This window comes from Myzus persicae, unplaced genomic scaffold (assembly GCF_001856785.1).
Source record: "Myzus persicae strain clone G006 unplaced genomic scaffold, MPER_G0061.0, whole genome shotgun sequence".
NCBI classification, from domain to species: Eukaryota; Metazoa; Arthropoda; class Insecta; order Hemiptera; family Aphididae; genus Myzus; species Myzus persicae.
Genome location: NW_019104322.1, coordinates 225,616 through 246,441, shown reverse-complemented (window position 1 = coordinate 246,441; position 20,826 = coordinate 225,616). Strand labels below are relative to the sequence as shown.

General features: G+C 31.2%; 1 protein-coding gene across 1 annotated transcript in view; it reads right to left on the bottom strand.

The window, feature by feature from the left end:
* Positions 1-558: 558 nt before the first annotated feature.
* LOC111041150 (transmembrane and TPR repeat-containing protein CG4341-like) overlaps positions 559-20,826 on the bottom strand; it is an 87,791-nt gene continuing 67,523 nt past the window's right edge. The window contains exons 10-12 of the mRNA XM_022325340.1: positions 8,373-8,513; positions 4,351-4,614; positions 559-1,019 (exon numbers count right to left, since the gene is read on the bottom strand). Coding sequence (XP_022181032.1) covers positions 849-1,019; positions 4,351-4,614; positions 8,373-8,513 — 576 coding nt within the window. The 3' untranslated portion in view covers positions 559-848. The remainder of the gene's footprint in view (positions 1,020-4,350; positions 4,615-8,372; positions 8,514-20,826) is intronic.

Genomic DNA, 20,826 nt, shown 5'->3' with positions numbered 1-20,826 from the left:
TATTTTTTCATTGTACTTAATGTATTGTGACTGTTATTATAATTGAATTGTATTATTTGAGTATAAATTTAGAGAGTAAATTTAAACATCAACAGTTTCAAACTTTCAATTATTTTTCATTTGTAACAATACTCATAATATAAATAAATTATAAAAATATGGCGGCATTGTACTCTAAGTATAGTACTGATTCCTAGAACATTACCTATTATAATATATAATATATTTATATAGATTATGATTTTTTATAGGAAAATGCAAGCCCATAATAAACTTAAAATAACAATAGGTTTATTTTATGTTAGTAGGCAGCTGCATAATATATTATTAGGAAATACAATTATAAAGCTGGAAAGACATGCGTCAAAAGTGTATTTTAACGTCGGGGAGTGATGTATAAAAGTCCCGCGCACATTTTTTGAGCTGGTAAAAGAATCTCTTATCTCGAAGGATAAAAACCGAAAGGATTGACAATTTGAAACACAACACACAATAACGGAACGTCAATACACAGAGTCACAGAATGTATGTATATATATATTTATTATATAATAATAATGTCAACGAGTATTGTTTTGGAAAAAAATAAGAACTCAAAGAAAGACTTAACATCATAAAATATTGTTACAAAACAAAAAAATTACGAAAAAAAAAGTATAAGTGTATATAATGGAAAACAACAAAACGAATAGGTAATAAAAGATATATTATTATAATATTGTAGGAAATTGGCTTCGATACGATGACCACGCGGATAACCACGGTATATTAATCACGTTTATGTACATTGTACCTATATAATTTGACAGATCGGGGACATCGATCATTTGACTGTTCGGAGATATCGATCATTTGACCGTATGCCGATGGTGATGGACGTTTCTGAGTTTCTGGAGATTGGCCAACGTGGTCGCGTCGTCCGGTTGCAGTCGGAGCGCGTTCTTGTACGACCGTTCTGCCTCGTCCAACTTGTTGTTGATGTGAAGTATGGCTCCGAGGTTGCTGTGACTCGCGGCGTCCTACGGGTAAAAACATATATTAAACAAATCAACGATGTACTGTTTGGGACATTTCTGTCACTGATGGGATCACCAACAGTAAAATTACAACTACCTGCCTTTGATTAAATTGAATGCACTAAAAATGTAAATGTAAAATTTTAAGGATGTATTTAATTAAACAATTAATGTTTATCATGGAAAAAAATTAATAGGTACCCCCATTATAAGCTTAATAAAATAATTATTTTTTGAAAAATATGTATATACACAATACACATACACGATACACCGATTTCAATGAATTGTATTTGGAACTTTTTTGTTTTACTGGACACCCCTATTTATCCATCTTTTTTGTCATGACGTATGCTGCAGTTAAGCAAGCTGAAAACGACGGTGAAGTCAGAATTTGGAGGTCGGACTTAGTTTTAAAGTTATAGCCAATTGAAATTTATAGTATTTTCTCGGATTTGGGTTTCAAATAGCTATAACATTAGAACCTAATCTGACTCCCGAATTCTGAAAATGGTGTCCGGTAAACTAAAAATATACACTGTACACTGTACCTATTCAGTTATTTTCCTCTCCTAAACATTTTTTTGTATGTAATATACACACACATTAGTGATAGGTTTTAAATTGTATTTCACTATTCCCTAGTAAATAAAAAAACAAAACATTTTTCATAGATCCATTAACTTTTTTTAACATCCAAATTACTTATTACTTACAAGTACAAATAATTAGTTAACATAACATTTTGTATTTACAATGGTAATTTCTTAAATCAAACTTATTTTGAATTCATAATGGTTTTACACATATTTTACTCATTTGAGGTGCTTGAATTTCACTTATTTTATTAGCACGACAGGGTGAAAATTTTATGACCATAATTAACTCGAGTTGGTACCTATTATGGTTGATAAAAATATTATTAAGTCGAAGAAAACCCGTATATTTTCTAAAAGGCAGTGTCTTGGTATACCTGTATAAATATTTTTTTGGGTTTCCTGGTAATTTTATTGAATCCTTTAGGTATCAAAATAAATAAATATTATATATTATACGTTGAAATCGATAATGCCCAAAGGCTGCAGCCAAATGACATAACATTTACTTTACCGTAAACTGTGGCGTAAGAAAAAACTCTTGATAGTATAAATATAATCCCCAAAGGTACCTGTTGAATGATCAGTAACAGAAAAATGTTTCAAAAATCATTTAAATAATTTATGTAAACATAATTTATTCGTCGTCGAAAAAAATAGAGACCTAATTAAATAATTTAATATTCATATTACAATATTAAACGAACCAAATCTGTAGTTTTCCCCATCAGGCTGTTAATGTATTATTATATAAACTGTTATTAAATTATTTTTTATTCGAGTAACGATTAGGTAGGTACCTACGGTGTCGGCCGCCCCGGCGTCGTTTAGTTTTCCGTGCGCTGATCAAATATTATAATATTATCATATCCATTTTAATCGCGTTAAGTCGTGCGTTTTTCGAACCACCGCGCCGTGGCCGCGAGCTATATATACGCGTGGCTTAAAGCTGCGTCCGCGGCTTAAGCGTTTTAAGTGGATATGAGAATATATTATATAGTTGAAATCGACCTATTTATTATTCATTATAATATTACAGGCGGATATTATATATTTAGGCGTGTGTTTATATTCCCTTCGTGAGAGGACCCCACCCATCACGAACTACACGGAATGACAAAGTTTTTTTAAACCAATAGTTGGTGTAATAGACAAATCATACCCCCGTGGAACGATTATCTAGGTCAATGATACCTCTGGTAAATATTTCCTATAATATGATGTTCACACCTCTACCACTATCAAATCATATAGGTACTGGGGGCATAAAGATAATAGGAACATAATACCTCTATATGGGCAAACGAAAAACCTAGAAAAATTGTGCAAATAATAATATAACTCTAAAAGTTTTAAATTGTTTTGCTTGGGGGATCGAGACATGTGGGAATTAGGAGAACGGATTTTGAGAACCGATAGATTACCAGTAACTTACGAATTCTGAATCAGCCTTGCAAATACAGGCTAAAAATTGGTTAAGAAAGATTTCAAGCTAATATGAAATCAAAATTCCGAAAGAGGCATGTTTACATATTATGTAAGTGCAAATGCAATTCGACTAGGTTTATTTTTTTATTTTCTGTTTTTGTCGAGGGTGCGCATTTTTCTTTTACCTAATCGTTTTTAGATATACCTACATTATATTTTAAATAAAAAATAAAAAAGATTCCGTTTTTTTTTTTAAAAATTGATTTTAATCTCGTAACGCGTGCGTTTAAAGTTGCGTTGTATTCAAAGTGTATTATGGAATCCCGTCGCCTCCCGCCACCCTTATAATATATCACCCGTAAGCGATGTCGGGAACGAATTTTCCCATTTAAATTCGGCGGAGCTTGAAAAATGTCAATATCACGCAGTTCGAGTCCAAACGGGGGACAATATATATATATATATATATATATATATTTATATAATTGTGAGATAAAGTTTTCATTCATTTTTTCTGGCATATATTGATAATATTCGACCTGTCAAATAATTCGACCTTCTTTGTTCGCAATTAAATTTTTTTTCATTTATTTACCTATCGAAAGAATGCATGATATTAAAATCTTATAATAATACTTTTTTTGAAATAAATAAAAGTTTTTCTATAGCAAGAATTAATTTTTGATTCCATTATGATGAAAACTACAGCGTGACTTTCTACGAACTATACGGAATCAAATCCTTAAAACGTTGGCTGATACCATTACAAAACTCACGTTATTACTGTCTTTCTAAGAATTATTGAACCCTCTGGGGCTTTGAATCGGGTCTTCGACAAAAAGTACCTATTATAAAAATGAAATATGACGTTTTTTATATCTGACCGTTGAAATTTTTTTTTGACCTACAACAAGGGCACTACTGGTATGGAAAAACCCCTTATTAGCGGTATAATATTATACGTCGTAGAATTCGTCGGACAACCATCAAGAGAACGCACTGATGCTGTCGTTCTATAATCAAAGACAAAATTGAATGACAATTTATCGGAATAGTCATGTAGCCGTAACGAAACGATTGGGGTATAAACATCTGTAAATGCGAGTTTTAAAACATTTGCGTACACGAGCTTATGTTTGGATATAACGTTTAGGTTACTTTAAAATATTTGCATTGATAATAATTATTATTTGTAGTGCAATATTATAATATATATTGTACTACGATGGTACAATACAATAGTATCAATCACCCAAAAGTGTGTTTAAAAACGATCATAATCTTTTAGTTGTATCTTCGAATGAACTCACCTGTGGGTAAAGTCGCACAGCCCTCCTGTAGTACTTTTCCGAGTCGGACGTCCGGCCGATCTTGCGAAGCGTCGTGGCCGTCTTGACCACGATCTCGTGGTCACCGGAAGCCAGGGCCGCAGCCGCCTCGTACTGTTCCACCGCATCGTCTAGCCTGCCCACGGAAGACAGGAAATCAGCGTACCTGGTCCGCACCACCGGGTCGTCCGGCGCCGTCCGGTGAGCTTTGCCGTACCATTCTTCCGCCTCGGACACTCTCGAACGCTGCCAGGCAGAGAACACGTCAACAATTATTATATTATATAAACAAGGTTTTGATGTGTATTTTCTTAAACGTTTTAGTTTTCAGAACAATAATATTTTTTTATAGTTATTATCATCGGTTTTAATTTTAAACTTTTTCAATATAGGTATACCTCTATAATATAAAAACGAATGATAATAATTAAAAAACAAACAACGATTTTAGTACAGTCGTTCCCTATTATATTAGTGTAAATTCATTTAAAATTAGATACATTTGTCTATGTATATAACTACTCTGCAGTGTACTCATTTGTGTATGTACCTACGAATTACCTTGGTCGTTCTATAATATTTTGTACTTTACTTTTTATTTTTTTCAGATGTAACTGTGTCTTTTTTTAAATTTAATTTGTAGAACCGGCCACCAACATATTAAATTATAATAGTGGACCTAGTAATATGTCAAACACATGTAAGACTCGCCCGAATTTGCAAAGTATTAATGACTTAGCTATATATTCTTATTTATTCCAGAACAGTTTAGTCATTTGGATGTACCTAACCTAGGCGGTCACATACCTAATAAATATGCATTGGTTATTAGAGAATGGAAAAAGTATAGCTGTTTAGTGCATGAAACTTTTGATATTATTCAATGTTTATACGTATATTAATATTTTGTTTGAAAAATGTATTAAAATTACACAGCAATTATTATAAATTAAAAAATGTTCTTTGAAAAAATAAACAAAATACAATTTATTAGACACCCTGTTTCCATTTTGAGGCTTTTGAGTGAGAAACAAAAGTCTTATCTCCATCAATCGAAGAAATATTTTTAAAAAATGATTAAATGTCGGTGTTCATAAAAAATAATAGTATTTTAAGAATTGGCTCACGCCTGTAGTACATTTATATAAATATTCATTGATCATTTCAAGTTTCTACGGTGATTGTTTTCTGAATTACGAAAAAAACAACACATTTTGTGAAATCGAAAAGTTATATATTACATTATAATACTACAAAGTAAAAACCCAGCATTATAATATAGAATGCGAAAAATGTATTTACACCCCGCTGTCGAGGTCGTATAAATACAGTAACACTAAAATAATACTAATTCTATCCGACGATGTCGAAACAAAATAATATATACGAAATATACGGTGTACACGACGGCGACTACTATCGCGACCTACCCTAAACCGTACTGCAGTGAGTCTGGAGGTAGCTAAAGCACGACGCTCGTCGCCCTTAACAACGTGATTGTGTGTACATGTTGTATAGAAAACGATTCGAGCTGCTTTTTTTCATTACGAGTATTTTGTATTAAAAGTAAATAAATATACAATATACAAACTGTAAAATTAAAAATGAATTCTCTGATTTGAACAGGCTGACGTGATGAAAAGTCGCTTTAGCTGCTCAGCACTATATATACTTAAACAACGTGCAGCTATTAAGACTGCCTATATAAAATTATATTGTCTGAGTTAATTTTTCCTGTTATCAATGAACAAAAATAAGAACATTTTATAAGTCGAAGTTAAAATTAAAATTCAATTAAACATGTAATCCCTTAATCCCTTATTTTTTCCATTTAGCAACAGGATTTGTCATATTACATCACGCATTTTTAATGTATTTTTCGTTCGTAGAAACTTTTTTTATACTCTTCGTAAATAAGCCTCTTGAATCATTATTTAAAAAAAATATAGCTATAGAGTGTATACATGTTGGTAGGTATTAAATTAAAATGCACGATGTGATGTCTGATCAGATAGACTGACAATAATCACGTTACAGCTTAAAATTGATACTGTAATATTTTTTGTTCATCGATAATTGATAAACCAATTATTATTTTTATCTTATTACAAACGTCATAGGACCTAATGTATTTAGTTCTCCTCTTTTAAACGTTTATAAATAAAATATATATTAGTATCTGTACTTATAAGTTCTTATGTAATATCAGTTTATTACAAAAAAAATAATATGTAATATGAATATTTCCATATATTTCCATATTTTTTTTATAAATATGAATATTGAATAGTCTCAATATAGTTAAATATGATTACTACACCTTTAAGCCGTGCTTTGTGTAATCATTATGATTATTTAAAATAATTTTTTTCCGATCAAAGAACATTCAATATTATTTAAGCAAAAAAAAAGAGATCTTTTCAAACTTCATCACGGATCGGCGTAATAATATATAATAATAATGATAAACACATCTTATCACCGCAGTGGCTGCATTGGATCTATAAACATATACATAAAGAACATGTATATACCTATATTATGTCGTATACGATATATTATTATTATATTACCTATATAATATAATACGTGCGTATAAGGTAAGACCAAAATCGATGACAGCGTTGAATTTAATTAAAACCATTACACCGGCGGTATAATCGGCTTACACCGAGTATACACCGAGCGCGAGTAAATAAATTTCGTATTTACCGCTGGGTAGCAGGAACTAGCTAGGGCTCGGGGAGCCAACATTATCATTATTATTATTATTATTATTATTACTGTACAGTCGAGAAGTCGGGCGAAGTCTATAATCTATAGGTGCGCATATTGTGTCTGCGAGCATTACAATATATTAATAATATGTACTGTATACATTATACACATAATAAGTACACTATATTGTATGATATTAATGTATTGTGTTATTATGTGTAAGAACTAAAGAACAATATCGGCTCGTCTGCCGGTCGTATTCCAGCCACGGAGGTTTAACAATAGTGTATACAACACAAATCGTTTGAAAAAGGATTAATAACGAATACGTATAATATTAACGAGTGAATTATAAATAGGTACCGTTTCAAACTATGTATTGACATGTGTACGGCTGACACGATGCCTACAATTTATAGCAGAGGTAGGTAGATAACTTATTTTTTTTATCAAATATTAAAGGGACATAAGGTTTATTTTAAAAGAACATTAGGTGCAAGATGATTATTTTGAGGGAAACACTCATAATCTTAAAAAATATGATATCGATAAAAATATTTTTTTTGCATTAGAGAATAAATCGTGTTGAAAATATCTACAAAAAAAGTTAATAATTTTTGAGAAAATGAGTGATGCGTAGGTACCTCTAAAAGAATCATCTGTTGTTGTAGGTGTTTTTGTTTCCCGATAAGAAATGGTTACACTGAGTATATTTTATGCATTTGGGTTAACATACACGTGTATGCCGTGTATGTTGGGTACCCGACGGCAGATCATGGGGGGAAAAAATGTCAGGCGAGTGATGAGTGTGACTGTAACCTGCCGGAACGTCGAGCCTGCAAACTGGTTAAAATACTTCTCACGTTCCGATTTGCGAAAACCGTTTCAATTTAACGCTGAAGATCTATAACGTCTGCGATGTTTTGAGAGTTTATTTTTATCTGAACTATATATAGGCACACCCCCATAAGCCATATGATGCGTATGGCTGTGAAATACAGCAGGAAACCAATTAAACGAATACACGTCGGCGAGACTCGATCCGCGGAACGGAGTGCGGGGAGGTTTAATACAACGAATGATGCTCGGAGTGCCATTACATATTGGCGCATACCGCGGTATCGGTATCGGTATACACGATATATAATTCCGAGTCGAAAACCTTCTCCACGCCACTCTACTGCCACGCGGTTCGATTGCGCTGAATCACACACGCGTGTGCGTGTAATGTGTATAAATGTGTGCGTAACGAAAAAAAAAAAACAACAAAAACCCCGAGCAATTACGTTTTTGGCCAAGAGATCGCCGTACGTCAGGAAGGCGGACACGTCTGTGGGGTTGACCCGGAGCAGTTGTCTGTAGTAGAGCTCGGCTTCCGCGTCTCTGCCAAGCGCCGAGAGGGAGTCTGCCAAGGCGTACAGCATTGTCTGAAATCAGATATCATCGATTTAGTATACTGTGCGATATAATATAGGTATATATATATATATATATATATGTATATGTATAAAGACATAACTGCAGTGATGACAATGGATAAATAAGACGTGAACGTATATTATAGTCAAAAGTTATTGTACCGTGTATAATATTATATTATATTATAACTTTGGGAAACCATTCGAGTATGATGTATACTCTGCTGTAATACGAGTATGTATTATTATTCTACCGGTATTACGCGTGGAATGTGGTCAACGCGATTTCGTATAATGTGATGCATACCTAACCGACGTTATTTCGGGGTGATTGGTACATAATATCATTGATTATAGAAACTAGCTGGTATACTAGCACTTAATAATTAATAATAATGGTACATCAGTGTAACATTAAATAATGCGGCCAATAATAGAATATAACGTTGAAACTGCACACTTCCTTTCTATATATACATATTATAATAGAGTCTTTTTTATCACGGAAAACTATAAGATTCTACGAATGCAGACTATTAAAATAACATCGCACAAACAATAGCTTCAACTAACAATACTATAACATTTTGACTGAGTTAAATAATAATATAACACACGGGGGAGTATAATATAAAGATTCGGTAAAGGTAATGCACGCTTATGTATATTATATTATAGATCTAAGATCAGACATCAGTAGTTCTGGATATTCAAATTTAAATATTGTATACATCGCACGTGCTCATTATAGGAACCTTAACTTACACTTTCGTGAAATTTCAAAGTTTCAATTCGTGTAGCTAGGTACCTACTATAATTTTTGAAACCAAATTACGTTATCGGGTCTTAAATGGATACGCATTTGCATACGAATATGTGTTTATTGGTATGTAAAATTATATTAAGTTGTCATTTGCACAACAATAATAATATAAAATGTGTTTAAACCATGTTATGAAAACTAAAAATAAATTGTTACATATAATATTATTTTATACAGTGGAATGCCACAGCGTTTTACATGATTTTAATTGTTTTGTAAATTCCAGTATGTTGTATGTAATTGTTTCCCTTTTCATATTCATTTGGACGTTATTATTATTATTATTATTATTTTGTTATTTACAAAAGCGTATCACCCTGTTAATGTTCGACATCGTCCGTATGGATTTACAACATTTTCCTAGTAAAAAATCACGTAAAGGAACGTAGTTACATTACGTTATTATTTATATGAAACAAATACCTATCATTTTAAACCTTTTAAAAAAATAATTAATTAAAAAATATATATGTGCATATAGGTATATACGTGAAATGAAGATTATATAATATGTATAGTATGATATATATATAGTTTACATAACATAATATCGCGTCAAACCTTTTACAAAAATAAAATTAATTAAAAAAATATATAAATGTAAAATGTATAGCATCAACTTAAATAATGTCGCCAATAATAATATAGTAAACTACATAGACTGACCGTTATTGACGGGCTTTTCCCTCTTCTTGTAAGGTAATTACTCTTTATAATGATATATCCCAGTCACTCCGATAAGTAATTACTTTAATAATTGAGGTTTCTATATAGTTTTGACATAATATTATATATCTGTCCTATATTTCAATTTTATGTGATATAATAATGGTTTTTAATAATAATAATTAGTAATTGATCATCCCATTAGGAAAAAAGGTTAATATTCTGGCATATAGGTATAAAAAGAGATAGGTAATAACGATGACCAATAGAAATAATTCACATGAGTGGTATACAATATACAGTCTAGTGTACTCGTATACCACAATAGTTTCATATTATTGGTGATTAAAATGTTGTACAATAATTAAAAAATATCAAGTTAAATAAAATTATATTAAATTACATAAACGTATTGTTTTGAAATATTTAAATTCAAAGACGAATATATTAACCAATCATGTAAAATTAATCACGTAATAAACCAATAACATATTATAGGTATGCCTTAAAAAGTTCAAACACAAATCTCATGATAAATTTCATAATATTTTTGACACTTAAATTACTACACTCGATTACATTTTTAAAAATAAGGTTTTAATTTCTTATATATACACACACACATAATAGTAAAGTATATACATATCATAGTGTCTTTTCATATTTATTTTTATGTTGGGATGCGATATACCATGGTGTATTATTGTATATATAAGAATTGTACATAACACTCATCACCAACAATATAATACTATGTACCGTTGTCAATGTCATTAAAAATATCGACCTGTCATATTTTTTATGATCATTTACCTTTGAAAATCGGTTTACCTACTTATCGTTTCATATGAGAGTTGGACATGGATACTGTTGTCCGGTATTACTTACTTCCCATCGTAATCAGTATTAAATATCATTGTTATTGTGTATTTAATAACTAATAATTGACACCCTTAATTCGAATTGTTACTTTATATATTTTCATAAATCACAATATTATTATTGTTTATTAATTACTTTTCTCTTTGAAATCAGTGCATACTCAGTGGTGCAAGTAATTTGGGCCAACAACTGCAGGCAAAAATCTATTTTGGTGACTTAGTAAAAAAAACTATATCAATTATCCAAGTGTTACGTTAGGCGTGACATGTATACACCATGCATAAGCCTATTGAAATGCATTTTATCGCATTATCGTAAGAAAAATGAAATACGACCATTTTTTTATTTGTGAGATTTTTATGGCAGTTTAGCTGTTCGGATGATTAGTAGCTAACATTATAATTGCTACAAAGGGTCAACATGCAGTATTGTGACCGATTTAAGTGTAAACGCATTTTGTTATGACCTGACATCCGAGCATTTAAGTGCAACCGTATAATATGTATATCGCCCCTGCATTATATACAATTATAATATGTGTATGTTATAGAGTACGACTTGTAAAAAAATTTACATTTTCAAAGCACGCTCGTCAAGATAATGGGTTTTTCTACACTGCCATGGCGTAGAACAATACGTGTGTAGTACAACGGCTACTCTCGCACACGACATTGTGTAAAAAGCACGTATGGAAGGTTATTCAGTTTTGAATTTTCAAAAGAATTTAAACACGTATACCTACACGCGAGAAACATTGTTTTTTTGCACCGCCACCGGTCGGTCATTGTTTTGCACATACTCGCTCACAATTTATAAGTCGGGAGCCACTCGAGTACAGTACAAGTTTTGATCTAGCTAAAGTACCGGAGAGAAAAAGGAGTGGGGCTGCAGAATAGAAAATAAATAAAAAATATAAAATACAAAAACACTTGCCGGGTAGGTATTGTTTTTAGAGTGAACTTTGGAGACGGCCGTTGTGTGAAAACTCGACGACGCACTCAACGACATCCACTTGGCCTTGTTTTACAAAAAACCGGCGGGGCGGGGAAAAAAATATTTTGATTAATTGCTGTAACTTGCAGCTTTTGTTAGTCGTCTTTATTAAAGAAAAAAAAATTCCTCAGGTCATTGTTATATCCCAAAACCGTGCTGTGCGGGCGACGACGACGAAAACGGGGACAAGTCGCGTATTCGTCCGCTTTTTTTCTTTCTAATTATTAATAACAACAACGCTTAAGAGGCAGAAATATTCCGTGAAAGACAAAAAGACGCGACGCTCCCTTCCTGCAACATCCTTAACAAAACGCGAGGACGCCGTATAGTAGGTGCCATTAAAATATGCGTTCCGAAAGAATCGAAACTGCAAGTTGGTTTTCCGGTTCCAAAAGAGGAAACAGACAATAGATTCACTTTTGTATTATATTTAATTAATTTGATTCCAAGCAGTTGTTTGCCGACATAATATTTTCATATAGTCTTTTTTTTGTCTTTTGGTCCTTTTTCTTTTAAAATAATTTCAAACGATAAAGAGAAGACGGTACGGTATTTTTTATTCGTTCTTTTCACGGCGTTCGCCGGCGTTATAAATAGGCAATATAGGTACATCGGACCAACAGTGTCAATATTCCCGTTGGCTATAATAATAATATCATAATAATTGGTTTTGTACATTATGCTATTAAGATTTAAGATATTATATTATCTTATTAATAATCGATCGCTTTTTTTTTCAAAATCAATATGCAAAACATTATTACTATGTGGGTTATAAAAAAATGGATTTTGTCACAATACAACTTTTAAACTTAACCTTCGGTCTTTTGAATGCTCGTCGTTTAATATTTCTTTATGTTTACATAGTAAGTTTCACGTTTTTAGGTACTTTGAGAAATTATTTTCTATTAATAAACTAAGATGTTAGTCAATAATAATGAAATTATAATTACCCCAGTAGCACTATATAGTAAAACATGTACGTATTTTATTAATATTATTATTTGATAATTACCTGCACTAGAAATAAGCGAGTAAGCACATAAATTAAAATTCAAACACCAACCATAATTAGTGTTTGCATTATAACTAGGGTTACACATTTAAAAACACAACCATGCGCATGATTATTATTATTATTTTTATTTAGCTTGTACGAACACTGGCACACTTGGCACTTAGTTTCACGTATAATTAATTAGCTTACGCAGTCGTTAACTTTTAGGACTAACTTTAGTACATACGATAAATTAGTTAATTGCTATAAAATAGCTGGGTATTTGAACCATTTATCGTGACATCGTCGTCGCCCTTGTTATTTAATCTATAAATATAATATGTATATTGTTTATTGCATATTATCATTGCGTAAGTAATTTAAAAAATAATTGGAATTCAATTGTTTTGAAAATCGTAGTGCAAAATTAAAAGCTATATATAATATCATACTATCATTTCCACGGATGAATGACGATTTAGGAATACGTTAACAACCAGCAATGTAGAAGTTACCGTATAAAATTTACGTTCGCAGTATAATTATTTTTGTATAATACTAGGTATAACTCTTATATTTCAAAATGAGAGATTTTATATTCAACAGAAATCATAATCTTATAATATCAAAGATGATATGAAATTAATTTCGTTTAATATTAGATTTATAAAGATACATGACTCTATGTTCATATTAATGAGCATTTTATAGATACAATTAGTGTTTAATTAAATAATGATAATAATGACAACATAATTATACTTACTTAAATATTAAATGTATATATATTTTAGGGCAATAATGCAGTCTTAAAGATATTATGTATACAATATTTACTCTAAAAACTATTATTCAAATAAATTCATATACACGCTACTCTATCATGCCGTATTTATAATATTTTATCACTTGCGTCTTATATTATGGTCTGATATACTATATTATATATCATAAATTGATATATCTATGTATTGACTAACTGTATTTGATTTGTATCACTAGAAAGTCGGTTATTTTATGTACAGAAAAACGAAATTTTAACCAATCGTTTATTTTTTCGATGGGTATCAAAAAAAAAAAAAAAATACGTCCAAAGGAAAATAATATACAGGGATCCATAAAGTAGGCTTACCCCCTTTTTTTCTTTAATAATGAAGTTTTTCAAAATCTGATTTTTGGAATCCTTAAATATACTCAAAGACCATATTTTCATATTCTTGAGATTTTTTGTGCCACTTAAGGAGTGTGTCCTGTGGCGATACGAATTACGAACCTTTGTTTTTCAAATAAGAACCGCACTTTTTTCTTTAAATTATTTAACGGATAATTTTTTTGAGAATTTTGATTTATCGAAATCAAAATTCGAACTAGTGGTTTCCTAGTTATTTGACAATTTTGCAGTAAAGATAAAAGTCCATAATATTGATATGCCTTATTGGATCACCCTGTATATTATGTATATGTACAGTCCGTAGGTTTCGTATTTATTTGTGTTTTGAGTATATTTATACGTTTCATCTTATGCGTTTTTAGATTATCGTCTAGACGAAATATGAACATTTGTCCCAACAGTGTTTGTCAAAATACAGAATGGTTTTTATTCATATTAACCGACGGCTATAATATACATATTATTATACATGCAATATATTGATGCAATAGAATGCAAATAATAGTAATGCGTGAAAAAAATTTAATATCTATCAGTAAATTAAAGAAATGAACAACACGTATTTGTTATAAACCATTTTCATAGAGTTATATAATATAACATAATATAAATTCTATGCATTTAAATCAAATGAAACGGAAAATCCGAAGGAGAAATTTGTTTAAATAAAATGTGCACGTTTTAAACCACGTCCGCCGTCCATATACAAATATAAAATATATGCTTCAGTTAAATATAATAATATGTATACACGAAAGACTTCCAAATATAATTCAAGTTATTTATATGCGAAATAAGACGCGCATAATATTATCGTTTGAAATTAATTACACAACTAAGTACAATTGTTGAATTATTAAAATACGAAAAACATTGAAGTTTAAATTACATTTTTGAAGTCTGAAAATTTAGGGTTATTTAAGTTAAAATGTCTTAAATTCAAAATAGCTTCTCATTCATTATTTCGTTTCCTAGAATATTGTTATTTATCAGAATAATTTATGTTTAATTAAATTTCTTATGTATATTGTATGTATAAAGTATTCCTAAGATTAGACTGTTTATTTCTAAAGGTTTGGATTATAGAATGTATCATTAAATACGTCGAAAATATTAAAATTTTAAGTTTATGTATAAAGTAAATTGTATTTAATATGTTATTTAAATATAAGTAAATATAAATAATATAAAAAATATATCTATTTATATAGACGTGAATATATATAATATTATATAAATGAATACTTCTTTCTTTCTTACTTTCTTTTTCTAACTCAAAACTACTGGACCATTTTTAATAAAGTTATGTCAATAGATTCCTTTAGATTCATGAAGAGTCTATAAAAAGTTTTTTTCAACCCATATAAATGATCGCTATAGAGTGGCTTACCCAGGTTTTTTTTTAGAACTCGAAAATCGAATATATATTTTTTATATTTAAGTGACGCATATGAAAATCCCCAGTTTTTGACCAATTGGCACCAAATTTTTAAATTGACCAAGTGTTAAAAACCTATTAATATTTAATCCAATAAGGTTTCAACATGTTTAGTATTTTTTCAAGGTAATAGCCTAATAGGTACCATTTATAACTATACATTTCGATTTTATCGCTACAACAATACTATTATCAAAGGAAATATCATTTGGATATCGTTATATTATAATAATTTATAATATTATGTCAGTTCTGCTAATGATATAGGTAGGTATATATTGGTAGGTTATTGTACCGAAAAGCCAACAAAACCATCTCATTCCGATCATCACAAGACACAAACACAATATTATGTCTTATGTTATTAAAATTTATATAAATAATATGCCTTGGATCATTAATATTATATAATAGTTCTAATTTAGGTATTGGGACAAGCAAGAGAATAATAAAATGTGTGTGTAAACCGAGCAAAAAACACTGTGCACAACTGCATCGGTCAGACACATGGCATTACCGTTATAGCTAGTAACATCAGATAACAACTGAATCGTAAAATTAAAAGATAAAAAAGACATGTTTATTTGAAAAAATGAATAATAACGGCTTTAGTGAATTCGGTCGATTAAACTCGCTTCAATACGGGGGCTATTATATAAAGTTAAGAAATTAAAAACGACCAAATCCGTAGGAAAAAAAACAATGTACGACATGATATTTTTAATAAAACTAACTTTATTATTAGCGATTATTTTGTTCTTGGGCGAAAAAAATTGCCGGCATTATCAATATTGTTTACTACATATAGTAGAAACCGAACTCCACGCGTTAACTGCACTTCCGGCTATATGGCAATTTATAATTTTGTATATACATATAGGTATATATACGCGTATGTTGGTTTACAATATAATATACAGTTATGGTGTCTACCGATGATGTTGTTTTCAAATATTTCATGGCAGTAAACGACGCTATAGTCGTTCTCATAATATTGGAATTTTAAATTGTTTCGTTCTGAATACCGTTCACAACGCAATTGTTCCACATCAGCGTAAACAACGTTTGTTTTCGTAACAAATAATATATGAAAAAGCAATATAAATATTTCTGTATCTTTGTTATAGCAATGATAAGCATAATATTTGGTATCGATCAGGAATATTATGGTACAGAGTTCACAATAAAATATACTTATAGAGACATGTTTAGCAGTAGGTGTTAAAATATGAGAGTTATAATATTTAGATTGATTTTTTCTTCTTTTTTTTTCATTGATACATCGGCTAATATGACATTAGTTTTGATTAACATTGTATTTACATGTTATAGCCTACATTGTAGTTTATGGGTATATAGCTGTATTATTTCTTTTAAGAAGTTGATGATGTTAATACTCGATTGGAGAACGGGATGTAGTCTTCTCCTAGTAGATATGGTATGTGGTATTTGTTTCTTAAGTGCCTGAACTTTAGGTGGGCATTTGTTACTGAGAGAAGGATGGATCGTGGGAGAGGGCTTTATCTAAGTCTTATCGTCTCTGTTTTTAATTCTTGAATGCTTGATTTTAGATCGAATGATATATTAATAATAATTCTGATAATTTCGATGCATGTTATGTTGAATGATTCCAATACGAGTACGGGTTTAAGATTACCTACTGAGTGTGTTTTAGATTGTATACTCAAGCCGGTCATGGTTGATTTTTAGGTTGATGGTTTCTTCGAAACATTTTTTTGAGGTCCGAGAGTTTCGTCGAGCTTGAGAATAATTATTTCGTTTAAATAAGATCGTTTTGGTTTTTCTGGTGTCAGATAAATTACATTAAACTGTCATAACAATATTATAATATTGTGATAGAATATTGGCTATTTGTTTGAAGTTCTTTCTACCTAGTATTATGAGTAATTTACTCTCAGATTGTTAGCTAGTATTAAGCAGGGCTATAACTTTTGTTGGGCCGATTTCTGTTCATAAAAAAATATTTTTTATACTAAACAATAATATTGTACTAGAATATGTAATACTTATTTATTCTATAAGACCAATTATTAAAATTACGAATTAATGAAGTACCCAATCATTTTTTATTTTCTAGAACAATAACGTTTGGAATTTGGATATCTTTCAGATAAGTTTTTTTTTTTGATAACAATTAATGTTAGTAAAAATATTAAAAAATATGTTTTTCTGCACGTAAATTAAATTCATGTATATTTCATTCTATTTACTTGGAAAATAACTGCTATCAACAATAATTTCACTCACATGATTTTTAATGCAGTTTATCATATAAGACGATATTCCTAGATAATATCACATATTGTTCTCTATAACTCATTTAGCAGCAATTGTGAGTAAAAAAATCCACTGACGTTTCGGATCTTGTCTGTATTTCAGTACTTGTGATGTGTAGTTTAGCATACTATGGTTACCATTCACTGGCGTACTCGACAATAAAATAAACTACGTATTATATTGTGTAATATTGAATTTTCTCGGGCCGGAGATGTGCTTTTAATAAGACCGAGCCGCACGCGTAATATATATATACCCATGTATTATGTACATAATATATATATGTGTATATTAATATTTTATATACATGTATAATACATATATATATATATATATATAGCCGGAGAACGACCAATTGAAAAAACCCTGGATGCCCGCTGTATGTGTACCTATATATATATATATATATATATATACATAAGTATATAACATCCTAACCGTCAACCAGAGAGAAATTCAATAACGCTCACCGTCACGCAGTGATGGAGTAGCTCCACTGTGCAGGATGCTTGTATAGCTTCACTAGCAGAGTGTATCATCCGAAGACGACGACGACGACGATGACGACGGTGGTGGCAGCGACTGTGAATAGAAAACCGCCATCCGAAGCCACCGCCACCGCACTATGAGAGCAATCGGATTAGGCCCTTATACTTTCGACGTATTATAGGCGTACTACGCTGTGCCGGAGAGATGCCACACAGACATTATACATATACCTCGACGGGTGAATTCTCTTGCAGTTTATAAATATATATATAGGTATAAAATATTATGTGTGAGTTTATGTGTGTGTGTGTGTGTGTGTGTGTGTGTGTGTAAAGTTTACTATACCTTTTGTTTCTTCTTTGCCCACACACGCACACGCAAACACACAGTGGCGGCCGTCGCAACGATGAATAGACACATCATTTTGATCCCTTAACCTCGCCTCCCCTTCGCGTCCCTATAGTCGATCCGTTCGACATCTCCCTCGACCCCCCCCCCTCTTTCGGTATCCGACCGCGTCCGTGGACGGGTCGTATATAGAGGCGCCTTATACGGTGTGGTTTTGATACGCACCGCATGGTCTAATATATATATAATATATATGTGTGTGTGTGTGTGGTGTGTGTGTGTGTGTGTGTGTGTGTGTGTGCAGCACGCCGGCTTCATAAATTATTCGATCTTTACTTTATTTACTTCCAATAATAGGCCGCTGCCCGAAAAATAGAGAGGGCTTTCGCCCAACGTTCGTTGAGTGTATGTATAGTCGTTTTCTAATCCCAAGCCCGAAAAAGGTCCTTTTTTTATCCACCATCCACCGCACTACTATGTACCTCGGTCTCCGTCATACCGCACTACCATAACTACGGGCACTAATACTACTATACTATATATATCTATATAATATATATATATATGTACACGGACTTTTACTTTATCGCTACCATATTCAATACTCCCGTTTCACAGCGACGAGGGCGGTAGGTTATAATATTGAAAGGAAAGTAAAAACGGGGTGTGCACACATCGGTGCGGTAGTCTTTGAGAATTTTTTTTCCTTTGGCCTTTACCACAGGTCGCTTTCATATTTGATATTCTTATCGCACACCCCGAACTTAGAAAGATCGAATATTTGATCGTCAAAAGGTGTTCGCGCGAATTTTGATTGAACTGTATAGCGTACCTATATATAAGGTGTTGAATTCCCTGGCGAACGACCGCCAGCATAGTCTTCAATACTATGGTATTTTTTATTATTATTATTATAATAAATAGCAGTGTAGAAATATTTCCGGTGAAATATAAATCCTGTGTCTCGTTTTCTGAGAATAAATAACTAAAAAATATGTACTCGAACAACTGCAAGTACCTATTATCATTAATATCATTAATATTATTATTGTAACAATGAAAATTCACTGGAAAAAGAAAAACATATTTTGGCGTCATATTAAATAGGTACCTATATACAGAATGAATGTTTAAAAGATAAACTATCCAGTTTTCGAAAATGTTCAACTTTTTTGGAAAACTTCCGTTAGATAATATTATGATGAAGACATTAAGAAAAACGAAATTTTAGAAAAATAAAATACATCTAATAGTTTTTTATTGTTATTGTTTTTCTTAGATATTTTTACTTTTTTTAATGCCAGAAAAAAATTGTGTATTTTTATATTCGAAAAGGTTTTTTTGAAATTTCAGTACATAATATAATATATTATTTTTGATGTGAATAGTAGTTAATTAGTTATATTTATACCAAATAAATTATGAGTATTTAAAGGTTAGTCGTTAGTTGGGTGGAGTAGTGACTATAGAGTATTTACTTTACCATCATTTTGTGGGGACTCCGGTCGTAGCTCTGATCCGATCAATTGCTGCGTTTTTAATATTTGTAAGTCACACCTAACATTAAACTAATTAGTTAGCCACCAACCAACTCGATTTTCATACATCATCGAAAGCCGAAGAAAAATAAATAAAATAATTAATGTTTAAAATAAATATTAATTAAATATGAAAACCGTAATTAACGATATAAATGATGATTTAACAAATACATTTCTTGTCTTCGGGCCAGATGGGACCGGCAAGGTAATTTTGGTATCCCCGCACTATTTTCCCTTAATATTCAAAATTAGACGAAACTATTGTAAAATGTCTGATGATATTATTATGGACGGTGTATATTATATAAATCGATTTCTGATGTAGCGTTTGTCGTTGTATAAGCATCGCCTAGGTGAGCGCTATTATTATATAGTATTACAGTGACAATCCGCGCCACCGGACAAACATCGGACGTGTTGTTCGCACCCGAAATGTTCGACTTAGCAGCCTGTACAGTATTATAATATTATGCTCGTCACGTATTACCTCCTCACCGTAAACTATTCTCAGTCCGTTTCCTGTATAATATAGTCCTTCGCCGTAGTCAAAAACCGATTTCGTCCCTTCGAATCGTGACGAAAACGCAGTGGCGGTATAGCGGTCATCCCGCGTAGTGTTGTAGCTACTATAATTGTATAGTAATACATACGACCGATCTATATATAATACGAGTGG